The sequence below is a fragment of the Amblyomma americanum genome, chromosome 1 (assembly GCF_052857255.1).
Source record: "Amblyomma americanum isolate KBUSLIRL-KWMA chromosome 1, ASM5285725v1, whole genome shotgun sequence".
In the NCBI taxonomy this organism is placed as follows: Eukaryota; Metazoa; Arthropoda; class Arachnida; order Ixodida; family Ixodidae; genus Amblyomma; species Amblyomma americanum.
The window spans coordinates 108,846,283-108,863,636 of NC_135497.1; the positions used below are offsets into that span (position 1 = coordinate 108,846,283).

The 17,354-nt window shown below is 50.4% G+C and overlaps 1 protein-coding gene across 1 annotated transcript in view; it reads right to left on the reverse strand.

The window, feature by feature from the left end:
- The window catches only part of LOC144113431 (uncharacterized), a 51,375-nt gene extending 34,530 nt beyond the window's left edge, over positions 1-16,845 (reverse strand). Inside the window, exon 1 of the mRNA XM_077646503.1 lies at positions 15,704-16,845. Coding sequence (XP_077502629.1) covers positions 15,704-16,598 — 895 coding nt within the window. The 5' untranslated portion in view covers positions 16,599-16,845. The remainder of the gene's footprint in view (positions 1-15,703) is intronic.
- Positions 16,846-17,354: the final 509 nt, after the last annotated feature.

Consider the following 17,354-nt stretch of genomic DNA (forward strand, 5'->3'; position numbering starts at 1 on the left):
AAGCGCGCGCTCACAAACCGCGTCTGATGCAGAGCAACGCAGAAAACTCGATTACAGAAATGGTCGGCTTAGGCAGCCGGCCAGTTTGATTTTTACTTGGAACAAGATCTGTTGCGCACAGCACACGTATTGCAAATACGGCTGCAGCTGTTTAGTAAAACTATCCCATGCGACAGAGAGAGAGAAAAAAAAAACGATACATTCACCCGATAACATTTATGAGCTCTTGCCCAAGGACACATCGTACATTTGTTCTTAGCCTCAACGAGTTAGATCAAACAATGAAAGCTGAACTTCGGGGTCACCCATCTCCGTCGCATGGCAACGTTTGCCCTGGTCTATAAAGGCCCCTTTATGCTTTAATCGAACTCCGCTTCGACCTGTGCGACTGAAATAAACATTAAGGCTAAGACTAAAGCAATTAACTCAGCGCCATCGAATGGCACAACTCGTCTCCTTGCTCCCAACAGAGGCCTTTATTTAATGCGATTGCCATGGCTCCAACAGGGAAAATAAAATAAACCACTGTAAGCTCAAGACTGCTGCGAAGACTCCAAGCCAGAGGAGAAGTGAAGCTGAAGGACTGTTCACAAGGACAGGCCGGGTCTATTTCAACACGGTCGTTCACTGTAGGCCAATTCTTTGGACTGCGCCCGAGACACTTTCTTTTCTTGGTGTGAGGGTGTGCGTACATCAGTGCTAAATTTTTGGTCAGTCATCGCAGTCAACGGAAAGAGTGTTTCTGAAATAATGGCTTCACCCAGGACATTTTTGTCCTGGGCACAATGGCGGTTTTAGACCTTCGTTTTCGTGTCCTAACTAATGTACACAATGTACGACCTTCATTGCCATGTTTATTAATACCGACGTGCAACAATCTTCGACGTTACTCTGACTGGGGCTGATTTCCAGTCAAGACGTTAGTAAAAAAAATTGTTCTTTTTTTTCAGTATTCATGAATATCTATAATGGTCCTTACGTTTCATCTACACCGTTTAAGGAATGCGACCCACCATAATAGTGTTGTCATCGGTCGTACAGTTTCGGAAACTTGACGACCTCTGCTCTACAAAAACGAGATAACCTAGTGGGTCCTCTTCAAGCCCAGCATAAAAAGAGTAACGTGCCAGGTGGCGATGGAGACAAGACGGCAGTGACAGTTTCTCTGTTGCAATTCTCACTCTCTCATTTTGTTCCCACTGAACTCTTAGAAAAAGTTGTCCACAAAACGAAACAGACTGCGGAGAGTGGCTTCCTGTTTGCTCGTGTGTGCACTTCGCGCATTTTGAGTAACCCAGTAACGACGACCGACAAAGGGAAACGTCGACTGGTACACACGACGAAGGGCTGTGTGCTGCCACATTTAGTGGCGAGGCCATTTTTCTCCCTCTCTCTCACCAGTGGTGCACAACGTCCGCGACATTTTCAGGTCGATCGGCAGCCGGAGGACCGGAAGCTGAGCTCCTGCCCTTGAACGACGGCCTGCGCTTCTGCCGCCGGAGGCCACGGATATAACCACGGTCATCCATTTGGAACTGCGGAAAGCAACCCCAAAAAGTGTAGCGAATGAGCGAAACAAAACACGCGCACCGGCAGAGAAGGCGGGCGAGAAACCAACGACTCGCCAGATGAGGTTCTCTCGGCTATTGGACCTCGGCCCCAAAAGAAGAGCCAAAAGCGACCGGAGGAAGGGCCTGTCCCATCTGCGTTGGCCGCCTATAAACACTGCTGCCAAGATGGGCTGTCGACGGCAAACAATGTTATCTCGGAAGTGGGCGCCCGGCGCGCTGAGTAAAGCGAGGAGGCCGCTTATTGCGCCGCTGGCCGGCCATCGGAAGCTAATCAATACGCGAAATTGCAGGCACGGACAGCCCAACGAAGCCCCGCCGGAGCTCCTGAGCACAGACCGGATTATGTCACGTGCGCTTAATAGTTTCTCCTGTATTATGAAACACTCTCGCGCTGGGTGCGCTTTAGACCCGGCGCTGTAATGGTGACGCTGCTGTCTGGAACGCCGGGCTTTCGAGTACCGACTCAGCCTATACCGAAGCTGTCGGCTATGAAGGCGAAATCGCTTCTCTGACTTCATGTGTCGGCGATGACGCCTTATTAAGACACGCCAATGATGCACGCTCCCTTGTGGCGGCCCGTCCCGGGCTCCGAGCGGGACACGTGTGACGTGACGGCTTCTCGACAACGCGCACAGCCCCATACGTCAACGCGTCGTCAATGCAGCTCTTTTGTGAGCGCAAGTTGTATTGTATAACCCCAAGCGGCCACCCAACACCTTCTCCGGTAATTACCTCCGGATATATGAAGAGAAAAACTTGCTGTTCCCTGGGTGTGGACAATGTCCCTTTGCCGGACACTGCGCCTGGCCTGTGCAGGCACGAAAAGGCCGGGTGAAAGACTGAGCTGTAGACTCTGACACGCCTTTCCCAAAACTGCTCAAGGCATAGGCGTGGTAACTCATGCTATATAGAAAAGGCGAGAGCATTTTTTGAGCCAGCTGAGATGGAATTATCACTAAGACGTTTCCAGGCCTGCAGATGCTAGTATTCCGTGGGGTTGTTGAGGTGCGGGCAGAAAAATGCGTCGCAGCTGCAAGTGCTTCCCTGTCAATCTGGCAATACTAGGCGGAATGGTTAGCAAAGCAGAAAGACAACAGCGCCGATAGGCACGGGACAGGAAAGCGCTCGCCGCATTCTCAGCGAAGCACGTGGGGCTCCGGCGGGGGTGATCAGAGTGCGGTATTTATAGGTGCCTGCAACCGCTGTCATTTGCAGCGACATAGCGTTAACGGCCCAGATGGAAGAGCTCCCGCTGGAAGGCCTCCGCCGCGGCGGCTTCCTTTTTGCCTGCGGCGACAGCGCATGGTGCGTCATTAGCGCTTCGGATAATTGGACGATGTTCGCGGGGCCTAAGAGCGCGCCCCGGCAACTCCGATCAAGGGCTTTGTTTTCGTTGAACATCTTTTGTTAGGGAATCAAGAGCGACACAAGGACAAAAGGCGGTCCCCAAAGGGTCGGACGCCGCACCGGAAGCAACAAAAACGACAGGAAGCATCTGTCCCTCAGACAATGTGCTCTACCTTAAGCTGCACCGCAGGTGTCTCCGCATCTCCGAGTTCGCACATTCTCTAGGGCCCTTAACGACCTTCCCCCAAATCTGTGTGAGCGCTGAGGCTGCCGGCGACAATGAATAAGTACACCGGAAACAGCACGTGTTCGAACGCCGGTATTGGTGACACTAATTAGATTGTAGCGAGTGGCAACCGGGAGTACTGCGCTTAAACGTGCGCAATGGCAGAGTTCCGGTCAAAAAGGTTCCCGAGTACGCGTCGCGACGCCATCTCTCTTTTTTAGGTGCTGTTTTTGTTCTCTGTTTTATTCGTTAGCCGCAGCTGACTAAATCAATACTTCCCACATGACAGAAATCTCGCCTCTCCCCTTACTTACTTTATTCAATCTGTTATAAACCCATGTGAGAGACTATACGTATACGCTGCCAGCTCGTCTCAAGGCCAGTAGGACGGCAAGCCAAGGAAAAGAGCTCATTTCGCAACGCCTTGACGAATCGCCGGTGTGTAAAGCCCTTGCCCTTCTTACAGAAATTGCCTGTGACCAGGAAACCTACTGGAAAATTGGTGACCGTATCATTCACTTTGAATGGGCTCGCTAACTCGGACATTCCGGCCGTTGCCGATGGCACTGGTTGCTAAGGCTGCGTAAATTATCCCGCGGTCCATTAGATCGCCAGGCGCGCTCTAATGAACAGCTCTCACGTCGCGCCTAAACCTAATTTCATTGAGAGCCCTGATGCTAAGAAAGCCGGCCAGCTTGCTTTCAGTGTTAATACCCAAATATCATTAGTCGGTATGAAGCTGCTTAGTCGTGTGTAGAATGCGAAAAGTTATTATATAGAGAGCTTCGTCAAAGTTCTGTTTTAAATATTAATGCAGCCTGATCCATACAAAAGCGCGAAGCGAGAACTCAGTCTTTGGTGCTGATCATTTTAGGCAACGCAACGATATGTTTCACGGAGTCGTTCTTGGTCTTTCCAGCATCCAAATCAATTTTTCGCAAGAGTCAAGTAAATGCTATAGAAGAAGCGCGTATTCACAGTAATTACTACGTTGTCTTCTTTGCATTCAAGATTTGTCAAGGTCGGCAGTGTATTATTGCTGCAGAAGTGTAATTTTTGCAGGTTGTACCATTTCCAACACGTGCGCACGGTACTGCGTTCAAGCCATTCTAATAAAAGTTTCTGGGTGCATGTGCATAGCGTTCAATGCATGGCACATGTCGAAACAGCGGCCTGCAGTTAAGTGCCGGCTCGACCCAAGACGTTGGTTTTTCCTTTGTACATGGACTGAGCGAACAGAAAATAATGCATCTGCGACGTGTGCAGAGGTTGTAAAATAGGCAGTCACTGCACACTTTCCTGTATACGCCACGCCCGGAGATCGGGTCACGGGTGGATGGGCCCGTTTTTTCTTGCGCTATGCTCCTCGCGATCATACAACTATGCAATAAAAATGCCAGGATATCCGTGAACAATCCGACATGCAGTGGCGATGCCTGCTATAAACCTGCGCCGCAGTGACGCGCCGTTGAGCTTGAGGATAGAACGTCTACGGCAGTGCACGAGGAACTAGTCCATCCAGCAAATTCGCTGCGTCGCGCTTCCGATGGGCACGACCTTCGATGCCTCACTAAAAGCACAGCCCCCATGAATTTACGCTTTTTTTTATAACTGCTACCGTTTGAAGAATACAGGTACAAATTCCAAAATGGCGCATGTAAAGTTTTAAGCAATATGAAAGACGCTTTACTATCACAGTCGACGACTACTCTCTAAATATATGAGTGACGATTAGACTTCTTGTGAGTGTTTTTTTTTTTCAAGTAGCTTTCCTCGAAGTACATGATCTCTTTTCAATGTCCCTTTAACTTTTATGCAGTAGTAAAAACAAATCTAGACCCTGAGTTCAAAATCAGTGCTCTCTCGCTTATTGCTTCGACCGTGAACAGTCGTATTTTTGTAACGTGATTAAGGCAAGTGATTGAAATATTAGGAACTGAGTGTTGCAATCAAAAGATGCAGAATTAAATAAAAGGACACGAAGTTGTGCGAATTGAGTGACGAAAATACTGAGCCCGTCACCTGGTTCTTGTGGCTTCTCCGGCAGCCCATTATACACAAGGTATAAAGTGAAATATGCGAACATAAAATAGTATGATATTAAAGCTTACTGGGGCAGTGAAAGAAAAGGCACGTGTCTCTTGGTCGATCCGTCTTTCACTTTTTGTTTTCATTCCGCGCCAAATATCAGCTCAGAACATAAGCATCAGCGCATGCAGCCTTTCTCCTTGAGGCGTACCTCGAAGGAACACGTTATTTTTATATCAGAGAGTCAATAGTTACTAGTGAACACATCGGCAGTTCTGACGAAGACGCAGAAGGCGACAGTGACACAGACGGGCGCGAGACTTGCGCCGCGTTTGCAGTTTGTCTCCTGCGGTGTCTTCGTTGGAATCGCGCATATATGCTTTCTAGCCATGGATCAACAACTCGCCTAAAGTTCAAGTAACGCATGAATGCACCGCGCCATCTAATATCTTCAAGGTCGCGCCTCAGGGCGTTTACATCGGGAAACCACGTTTCGTTTACTCACGGCTTTGCTTGTAAACAAACGTGCGCGCACACGATGACGCGGCGACACGCGTCGGCAGCGCGCTTCGCCGAAGCTGTCGTATGCGTCGTGTTTGTTCGAGCAAGCCGGAGAGCTCTGTTTACCCATGAAATACGATTCGCAACAAACAAGCATTCGCTATGCAAGCGGTTTTAAAGGGCTTTGGCGACGTACCACCTTCAGCATCAAAGGCGTTGCATGCTGCTCGAGTTTTGCATGCCTTGCTGATGCGCGCCACGGTGATGTGGAGTGCTTCGGGGCATCCTCACAAGTACGCTGGCATCAGGCGCGCTCAGGTGCTGAAAAGCAGTCTTAAGCGCCAGCCACGGGGCGACATGAGAGGTTGGAACGATGTGCGCGACAGGACGGTGTAAGCGCTGACCGGCCTTCTATTGGGAGAGCGAGTGCAGAGAAAATCCACATGTTGCGAGTAAGCCAAGCAGAAGCCATGATTTTTTTTTATTTAATTCACAACGAGAGCTTAATCGCAACGGAACTAACGTAACAAGGTTTCATTGTGACAGCCGAGGTTACGGCCGCACTCTTTCACGGATTCGGTACACGTGAGCGGTGCCACAGCTCAATAAAGTAAACCGTTAACGCTTGAAAAAGTTTCACGCACCAACTTTCTGCCCACTCAGTTACTGGAAGCATGATTTTAAAACCTGCTGGTGCACTCACAAGAGAAACCGTGAGCTAAGGAAACGCTAAAGTAATGCAGTTATACTCGAAGTCAATGCCAAGGAATTTGGTTGAAATTTTTATGCCTCATTAATACAAGAGAGGCCATGCTGCTTAGTAAAGGTGAATAGCGTGCCGCGCGTGTGATCAGTGTGCTTTTAGTCGTATATACTCGCGCCAACTTTTGAGAGCGGGAGAGGCCGCAAAGAAGCCATCGTCCAGAAGACTGACAAGACACGCCCGCCTCTTTAAGAGGAAGAGGCAGAGACGCCTCTCACGCATTAGCAGGAACGAGCGGTGCCAACAACCCGGCCGTGTAAGAGAACAACTCGCAGTCATTTCAGAAGGAGCGAACAAAGCACACACGACTAGAAAACACACGCACGTGGAAACAAGAAGAAAAATAAAGAAAGGAGAAAACTGCCCGGCTCGGTTATCACTGCTCTTCGCGCTTCCGAAAAAGCAATTGCAATTTTAAAGCTTTTCGGAACGGTTCGGCGCACGGCACTGGCTTCGCACAAATGTGACTATTTTTGGGTTTTCCAGCTTCCCTTCCACCTTCACGCTCTGTCGCCGCGGGAAGCCTTACAGACGCACCCACGTTTCCTAGCGTCTCTGCTTTGCTTTCAACTTCACCGAAGCCCTCGTCTTTCCCACAAGCTCAGCAGCAGGTCTGTCTTCCTTCATCCGCGACACAAGTCGCAAACGCACGTGCAAGCGTAGCACCTACAGTTGCGAATGTAAAGTGCCTCTTTGCGCCAGGCCGGCTGTTCTTAAACGCCTTCATCCATGCAGAAAATTTGTTTATCCCATCGGAAATTAGAGCTTAGAGCAGGTGTTCAAATGGCTTGCGATTGTCTATAAAGAAAATTGTTAATGGGGTCGGTAACCCTGCGCGCAGTCGCTCTTACATTCGCCGGTCTTTGCATTTCTCCCACCGAGTGCAGCTCTGCGAGGCCATGGCTGCAAGGTTGGTGGAACTAGTTTTAAAGGTTAAGGTTGTGTAAGTGCGAACATTACACGTATGTTGGATCTCACTACACTCGCATGCACAGCGTAGAAGTTCAAAAACAAAATTCGGCTGTCACCTTCCACATTCACAGAAATCGCGCACGCAGCAGCGTCCATGTCAATCTGTCCAACTGTGAAACTCGGTTCTGGAAAGCAACCAAATCAACGCCTGCATACGCCCCGCGTGTGGTACCAATCCCGCTCACTTTTTCTCACTTGACGCTGTGAAATTCCAGTGCGTGTACTCGGCTTTTGTGATTCGAATAAATGCCACTCGAAGCCATTCTTCCAGCACTCAGTGCAAATTAAATTGCCGCCGCCCAGTGCACATTGAAGATTCGATAAGTCCGCCTACGAAGAGCCCTTAAGGCACTAAAACGCCACTTTCACTCTAGCTGAAAGGCACAAAGCAAACTCAATTCATGCGGTTTCCTTTTTTACTTTGCTATATATCGCCTTCTTGCGCATCGCGCTAATACTCTTTTTTTTGTGCCGTTTTTTTTCTTTCCGCGAACAGAGATCTAGCGTCCACTGTGGCTCGGTGACTGCAATAAAGAAGAAACAAAAAAGTGGTAGCTGAGTAGTTACATGACGTTCGGGCCCTGAGACCGATGTCGCGGTTCAAAACCTGCAGTGATAACTACATTTTTATCGAGCAGCACACGAACTCCTACCCTGCGGAGTCCGTCACTCACGAAGTACAGTGTCGCTTTGACACGTTAAAAATTCACAGACACGAAACAAAAGCCCGCGAAGCCTCCATGCGCCTAGCGTGTGCATTTTGGTTTGTTTCGCTGATATGATATAATAACTATTCGATGCCCCCAAAGCCGTATTCATTGTTTCTTGAAGAACAAGTATTATTTTCTCCTGCGAAAGCCTTGGGTGTAATCATTTTTCTTGCGCGTACCGTGTGCTAATAGGCCTTCAGCAGTGAATGCACACCAGCTAAAGTGCTTCACAACAACAACAAGAAATTTGTATTTAGAACGGAGCGGCGAGCGCAATAGCACCCGTTGTTTCTTACACCGGATAAAAAGACTAATTAAAAAAATTCCTTTGCTTTTGCCTCTCCCACACTGCTTCGAATTACCGCCCCCTTTTATTAAAGCCAGGTTTTCAGGGTCAGCCGTACCACGAACAAGAGCAGCAATCCCACCTGTTCCCCTGTTTCTATGACGAGATTTGCAAGAATGCGGAGTTTCTTATGTAGGACTTTATGGAACTGGTACTGGACTTTGTGCGCGTTGTCCAGTTTATTGCTACTGCGATCGACTTGGAGCTGTGAGGCAGGCTCGCGCGAATTAAGTAGCAGAACGATAAGCGCGGGTAAAAACCAAGAGCTTTCCTGTTAATTAAGGCGGTGGCCTCCTCTCATGGGAGAGCATTATTTCCCTTACGCACCGTGACAGAGCGACGGGGCCTCGCCACCGACGAGGCTCTCCTAAGCTCGCGAAACGAGATGGATACTTTCTGGGTGATGCAAATCCTTCGCCTTTCTAGACCTGTTTCCTTTGAGCCCGCCGCCGGCTTCTCCGTCCTCCGGCGGCGAATGATTCCAGCCGGTGCGAAAGCTTGTTTGCCAAGCCGCGGCGGCGACGGCGGCGTCGGTGAATGCAGCAGCTCTATTTAGCATTCGACGAGGGGGCCCGGTGCCCCAAGCAATCACATTTCGCCAAGGTTTGCTCCGCAAAGCGAATACATTCAATTAGCGGGAGCTATCTTCGCATGTACGCACGCTCCGCCGCGTTACGACACCGTCGGAAAGTGCACGCCGGACCGGGAAGGTAAACTGGCCGACCGGCAGGCAGCGCGCGCGATAACCAGCCTCGCAAGGCGAAAGAGACCAGAAGGAAGTCAATCAACCGGAGCGCGCTGATGAGACAATTTGGAGGAGGTCTGGCGACCGTTCTTGTGCGGCGGCTTCTCGCGGGGTGAAAACGGTAGCGTTTCGCAAGCGCCGTTCCTTCCTCAAGCGGCGGCGAGAAGCTGATCTCAGCGTAGAAAAGGCGAGGCGCACTCGATGGGCGCCAGGGAGCGCTCACGGCCTGCCCGAGGGCCTGCGCTAAACTTAACCGCTTCGGCAAAGGCCCCGGGCGGGCCGCCCTCGAACGCGGAGGGCTCAAGTGACGTAGCGCGGGTGGCGTAGCTGGGTGCAATCCCAGGCTTGCACGCGCGCCTCGCCCAATTGCCGACGGTCGGAAATCAAGGCGACCACGAGATCCGGCGCCTCCGTATGACGCAACGGAGCGTTTGTTCCCGGGAAAGTCGTTGATAGAATTAGCTCCGGTGCCTGAGCTAGCCGCGTCTTTCCGCCGTATGACCGCGACACTAGGCGGCACACTCAAGGTACGGCAATGACGAAGAAACAGAGGATAGCACTCCGAGTGGTTGCCACTCCTTGCGTGCAGCACCGCGATGTATGAACCAACTTTAGTAAGGAGCAAGTTTGTGGCAACGTATACACATAATGTATACAAACGCACCCTTACATAGCATATAACATCGCACCTATAGTACTTAAAACAACGCGGTTCACATGTTTAGATATTTCACAAAAGTAAAAAGCTTATCTTCGTATGATCCTGGGAACCATGTTGTCGGTAAACTGCGCAGTGTTCTTGGCGCGATTTCTAAGGCGTGGTAAGCGATGGGTTCAGTAAAACGTGCGATGAGTTGGTGATGGAATCCATCTGGATGAGAAAGAGAAGCGATGCTATCTGGTAAATAACTCCATAATCTGATGGCTAGAGAAGGTGTCGATTAATTGTAAGCTAATGGGCCACCGTAGATCCAATCTAGAAAACTGGTGAATAAAGAATTATTAGAGTCGAATAGTAAAACATGACGCTTTAGGCCGAGCGCGTCTGCGTTCAAGGCGCGTACAGTTCAAAGAAGGAATGCTTCCGATTTTAATCATCTTTCGTTTCTCGTGTACCCTTGCTCATCGCTTTCCGCCTCTCAAAAGACGCCTCGGATATGAATGCGCAGCTGCCAACTTAGAGGTTTTTCATGACAAGAAAAAGAGGCTCGCCGACGGACGACCTTCAAAACGTGACACTTGAAATAGAGTTTGGACGCGCCAGTTCAATCATGGTTCACCTCAGGCACATAATAAAACGAGTGGAAAAGCTATAACGCCATTGGAATTCCGAAGCGCAACCTTTTCATTAAAGTCGAGCGAATAATAAGAATACCCTCTCTGCTAAAAAAACAATTCAGTTGATTCCTCGCCTTTACTACGCTATGGCGTGGCTTAGTGCTACTTGCTCGTGCCCCGCCACCCAATTAATTTTGCGTCTCAACTTCCAAAACAAAAACATCAGCTCTTTTTTTGTTTTTCATTTACTGATTCAGAATGCCTTACCTTCGCCACGGTGCTTTGCAGCCCAAAAACGAGATCATCGGGTGATCCTGTTAGTGCGTCTTAAGCAGAGGCGTTTGAAAGGGCATTAATTAATGCAAATTCGAACGGCCCGGCGTCCGCTTCCTGCTGCCGTGGCATTTCTCGCGCGCTGGCCCCCTTGCGCCACGCGTCGCTGCGCTGTGATTAAGTTTATTCCGACGGGTAATCTGACCTGAGGAGCTGCGCGCTTCTTGGAAAGATCAAGAGGCGTTCCGTCGGAGATGGTAACGGCATGCCTCTCGAGAGGCCTGGCGGTGCTTGCGTTCGCGATACTCAGCTGAACGAGGGCGCTAATGCGAAACTTGATTAGCGTTGGGGAAGTGCACTCAGCCAACATTCTCAAGCATCGGTAACGAGAGGAAAATGAAAGCTCCTTCACCCGCTCCTCAGCCCCCGAGGTGCGAGGCAAAAACAAAAATGAAGACGACACCTGCAGGGTTGAAAAGGCGCCTCTGGGTGCCTCAGCGGTACTGTCAAAAGCGGAATGATCTTCACAGCGCGCATGCGTATTAAAGGCGTCTCGACAAAACCCCAAGTGTTCCATAATCCAGAATAAGTCTACAAAGTTCAGGTACAACCCTGCGATGAGGGCACTCAACTCCCGCTCTTAAGGACGTCCTCTGCAACGCTCATACGTAACGCGCTCTATTGTTGTGGCGAAAAGCTGCAATATGCTTCTTGTCGTGGGTTTGGGCCTTACTTTTCAATGTGCAGTTATCGCAAGGTAGTGCACAGTACACCGTTCAGCTCGTGGCTGCATGCCTCAAGCAATCAAACTACCTTGAAATCTCCATGTTCTGAACACTGCTGTGGGTATCTGTAACTTGCGCTCCTTTTCCGCCGTCTCGTCGTGCGTCGATGATTATTGATGTGTTTTGTGTCATTATTTGCGCGCTCTAAAGTACTTTTCGTAGGGACGAAGCTGCCATCATTTTACTTTTTGCTCTGGGCCATAAAGTTAAACTCAGGAAGTGCTCTGGCATAAAGCACGAATCGTAGTGATCAGGTGTGCCTGCAGTACAATCTCTTCGAGATAAAGAAACAGTTATCAACGTTTTGCAAGAGTGTCACAGCGCAATAACCGTACATTTTGCTAACTACATCTGGCGCCAAAATTCCCACATATGGTTGCCTGTGCTGTGTAAACCACTCACGCTTCTCTAGTACTGCTGCACTCTGAAGCCGCTTTGAACTGAGAAAAAACGCTCATATCTGACCCCCCCCCCCCCCCCTTAAGGAGCACGTATGAAAGACAACTATGTTATATAAAAAAAGAAAATAGCCGAAAAAACGTTTATACGGATACAAGGATACAAAGCCCCTTAAAGAAGGGGCGGTGCGGCGAGGTCGAAAGAAACAGCGTACGGCAATTCCAGGCGCTTCTTGGGAATGGCGCCCGCACAAAAGCATCCGATCCCTTTTCCTGTACGCAACGAAGTGCCTGCAACGACGGCGCCTCTCAGAGTCAGACAATGTTCTGCGCCGCAACGAGGAGCTGCTAAAACCAGGAGACACTGTAATAGAAAGTCCTGGTCGCCGGTGGAGACGCCTACCGAACCGCGTCGTTAGTGAAGAGAACAGGAAATGTATCGCAATATTACAGCGCCTACCCACTAACAACTAGCGCTTCCGCCTTTCCGGTTTCTCGAGCATGGAGACAATCCAGGAGGGCGAAAATAGGTTTTCTTTTTATGATAATCGAGAGAGTGGGAAGAAATATGCCGCTTTTTTTTCTTATTTTCGCCCATCAAGCCATTGAGGTGCAAATTGCTCTGCGCTGAGTTTAGCTGTCACGTTTTATAGGTTAGACGTGAGCGTGAGACTTGCAGCCGCTCCAGTCTTATTTAGCGTGAACTGCCAAGTAGTAACGGAACTTTTAAGCTGCTTTCTAAGCTTTTCAATCAGGTCCTGAAAGTGCAATTCGCTTGGGCGCTATGCCATCCTTCTGTACCACAATGATACGAAACACATCCTTTCGCACATGAGGTATCCACAAATATTGCTCAGCGATTTTTTCTTTCACAATAGTTCAGTTATTTTCCTCAAAGGTGTAGTATCTGATAAGAGCCTCCACCAATGTGTTCCTAACAGAATTACAGCCTAGCTTATCTTTTACCCGCTGATTCCTCCATAGCTGTTTTTCTATTGTACTCTTGCCACGTTGGAACATGCGCGCATGACAACTGCATTCTGAAGGGCTGCATTGTTAAAAATTAGGCTCACCGAGCCTTTTAAAAACAAAGAGTGAACAAAACAACAAGTTTACATGAGCAGGAGGACACCAAATGAGAGAATATCTGCCATCAACTCCAACTCAACTCGTGTAATCACGTATGCAAGACGGTGTCAGTTACTGAGAGTTGTCACTCATTTACAAACCATTTCCCTCCACAGTTTCTGAAGTAAGCCCTTTTATTTAGCTGGTTATTGGCTTGTTCATGCCCACGTGTTTACTGTGTTTATAATTCATATCCAAGTGCTTTGTTTTTGTGACTCGTGATTACCATCTTTCCTCCCTTCTTAAGTAGTGTCCCATAAGGGCCCTTAAACGGCAGCCGAAACGGTTTTATGACAGTTCTATGAGATTCATGGATTCGAATGTATGAATATTGTAGGCGAAGCATAACAAGTTGTTTAGCCCTAGCATTTAAAGTGGTGATGATGATGTAATCACCGATTTAAGTCGCGACAATCTTCAGGCTTCTGCTCATTGCGCCAGAGAAGTGCAAAAAAACTTGACAATGATGTCACTGTGACATCACTGATCTCTGCTGTCTTCGCCCACATCCTGCCATGTGTCATCGATCCCACCAAAAAACAAAAAAAAAATGCGTTATTTGCCTTCGATGGCGTTGGATTTCTTCCCCCGCCGCTGTAGATGACGTCATCATCGGGATCCCTACACGCCGCTGTAGAGTGTGGAGAAGCCTGAATAGCGCCGCAGATCATTTCAGCGATTCAGCAGATTTAGCGCATTCTTTTATGCGCTAGCCAAAAAAGACTTCACATGCTTTACCTGCAGCTTCCACACATTCGACCCATTTAATGCACAGATGGTGGAAACAGCGAGACTGATGCAGGGCAAGACAAAGGGGCACACTCACACAGAACACCACTGGTGTTGTGTGCATGCCTCTTTGCCTTGTCCTTCGTCAGTTGAGCCGGCTACACAATCTGTGCAATATGAAACAACTAGCCCAGCAATTTACTCTATTGACGGAGTTTAGCAGCAGCTTATTATGTGAACCAGAACAGAGTTGGCTCACTAAAAGCAACTAATAGTCGAAGAGTGCTATAGGGCTAAGAAGGGTTCACATTGGCGCCTTGTAAGAAAATCAAGCAAATGATTTCAACAGAGGCTTACATTCAACGATTCGTATGGAGGGAACAGCCCTTCGACTGCTCGCAGTAGCATCATGCATTGAATGCACCAACCGATTAGCGCATTTGGTTACGCTACCGTGAGCACACATCTCAGCGTATTAGGCAACAGAGGAAATGACGTGAAGCTCTCCGAGTTGCGAACAGCACTCTAAGCCTTTTAACCGCTGCATTTTTCTTCTCTTAGCTCCAGTTTTCATGATGAAATGCAAGATGTCGCTGCGTCAGGCGCCTAAATGAAGAACTTTTAATTCCGACGCTGCTGTTCGTTGACTATAGAGCGACACCGGGCCACAGCCCCTTGCCACGCATGCCATGCCATGCTGTTCCTGGAATGAGATTGCCGCGTGCTTGCTAGCAACGGCGAAATGGATGAGTTCTTCGACACAACGAGAACTAAAGAAATAAAAGTGTTGAACCAAATCCACAAGAATGTTCATACGTAACACCGCATCGTGATTGCAATGCTCTCCTTCGCAAGCCAATCGCGGCAGGAAACGAGATTATGGCCGGGGCACCCAACACTCAAAAAACGGGTATCGTAGACAATAGCTTACCGTGTCAGTCTCTTAGTGATCGATAACCGGGTTCGTTTATTTATTAAAAAACATTAAGCGCAAAACCACTGCTTTCTTGTTTACTTAAGCTCCGCACTAAAGATATAAGAAAAACGTGCTCGTTGTAAAATGAATTAGGAGCTTCCCTGAGAATGCGTTATCATCACTTCCCTTGAAAGCGTGTTTACTATGCTACACATAACAAAAATATGGCAACTGTGACCTTCTGTGAGTTTTGCCGTAACCTATCTCATCAGGACCTCTTCCAGGACTTTCGAGGTGTCCAGGTTTCTAACCTCCGTGTGTACTCAAACAAAGAAGCCCCATTTAGTATAATCGAAACTAAGGAATGCGTAATTCTAAATAGAAGACAAGCAAGAAAACGTTTGGCATTGTTGTCTGCTTTACCAGAAAAACGCTGCCAACCAATCAAATAGCGACCAGCTGTAATGTACTCAGGCTGTCTAAACCCCAGCGCCGCTTGCTCTTCTAGCATTTTAGTTTGAGGCCGTATCAGTCCCACTGGGCAAAAAACTGTGTATACGCGATACATGTGACGTAGCAAGCTGACAGTACTGGCAGGCACTTAATGAACGTGGGCTTTAGAACACATGCTTGTAACTTTTTATTTCCACGGCTAAAAACTAAGGCACCAAGAAAGATACGTAGCTGTCGATAATTCTACTTACGCTAGATGTCTTTGACATGACACTGTGCAAAAAATATTGCAAGTGCTGAAAAACTGCCATTTAACTGAAAGTTCTCTTGTTTTGTGGATCCTAAATCTATGCCCTGACACGAACGACTGTTGCAACCAACAGAGTTGACGACTAGGCACGGCGGATAGCGCATTCGATTTGTGCCTACCAGCGGGAAAGAGCGCGGCAAGGGGCACCTTTGAAACAGCGCTCGAGCGCCGTTTGAAACGTGCCACTCGCCTCGGGGCCGACGAACAGAGGGGGGGGCACTCACCGACCGAGCTGTCGTACGCGTAGATGTACTCGGAGGTCATGAACTGGTTGATGAGCGACGTCTTGCCCACCTCTCTGGCGCCAAGGACAAGGATTCGGTAGCGGGCCAGGTCGGCCGCCTCCGCGCTGCGCGTCACCACCACCTCGGGGGGCAGTCCGGAGAGGCTGGGGCCGGCCGGCTCGAGGCAGGCAAGCGCGAACGAGGCCCGGTCCGTGCGCGCCGCCGGCTCGGGGCTGAGCTGCTGCAGGGAGCTGACCACGCGCCTGTCTCCGTCCAGCGAGGCGCACACGCAGTAGGCGTCGCCGCCTTCGCCGTCTGCTGCCGCGGGCACGGCCAGCTTGTGGCCACTGCCCGTGGAGGCGACGCTGTGCGTGCTGCGCGACTTGGAGCGGAACGAGTCACCGCGGTTCACGACGCCCTTGGAGGTGACGGCAAAGTTCCTCAGGCGCTGCACGTCGGCCGTCGGCTCGTCGCAGGGCAGCGAGCTGCTGGACGAGCCCCGCGAGTCGTTGGCGCCGTTCACCATGAGCAGGTCGCCCGGGATGCTGGCGATCCGGTCGCGGAAGTGGCGCTGCAGCGAGTGCGGCCGGCGCGTGGTGCGCATGGACTGGGACCGGCTCACACTGGCGTCCCGCAGAGGGGACGCGGTGGCCGAGGCGCAGCCGTTGCTGTGGCTGCCGTGGTACCGGTGCGGAGAGGCGCGCGGCTTCCTGCGGACGCTGTGGCTGGGGCTGTGCTGCTGCTGGCTCGAAGGGCTGCGACCACCAGCGGCGGCGCCGCCACCCGCCCCATCACCCGTCAGGCAGTTCTCGCTGTCCGCCGAACCCTGGCTCGAGGAAGGCCGGGCAGTGGCGCGCGTCGGCGACGCCCGGCGCGCCGCATTCTCCAGGGCCATGCCGGTCGGCCTCGGCAGCCGAGGTTGCGGGCTAGTGCCACCCACCGACAGAAGTGCAGTCCGACAACAACGACGACGCGGCAGTCGTGGTGCTCTCCGGAAGAAGCCCCGCTCTGTACAGGGCCACGCTGGCGAACACCATGCGCCGCACGGGGCAAAACAAAGCACGCGCGATAGCCACGCGAGTCGGAGAGAGAGCAGCCGCGAACGCGCGCCGAGCTCAGTGCGTGTCAGTGTGAGCCGCGTGCAGGTTCGACCGCGACTTTTATGGCCCGCGGCCCGTCACGTGGGTCGTGACGTGTCGCCCCGGCGCTCGGAGCGAGCAGTAAATCTGTCTTGGTTGGCTCCTGGGCCCCTGACGCACGCGCACACATGCGCGAGGCGCCTGAGAGCGCGAGAGGCGCGGGCTCCTCTTCCAGGAACTTTCCCTTCGCCTCGGTCCCGCGAACACCGCGCAGGTGGTTTCAAAACAGCCCGCGTTGGCCACTAGCGCGACAATCACGCGCGGCAGCTACACGGCTGGGAACAGACCGTAAACATTGGCTTCTCGGCCGATTCTCTTACGCAGTACACGTGCGTTTGCAGTGTTCCGGTGAAAAGGTTGCTTGGGAAAACAGAAGGTGACCTAAATGACTAGCCTTGGCCATCAAATGGGACAATATTTAGAGGAAAACGCGCATATTTTGCCCAATATTACTTTTAGGCAGTGCACAAAAAGAAATTGTTTTTTTTGTATGCTTCGTTTCAAACAATGTT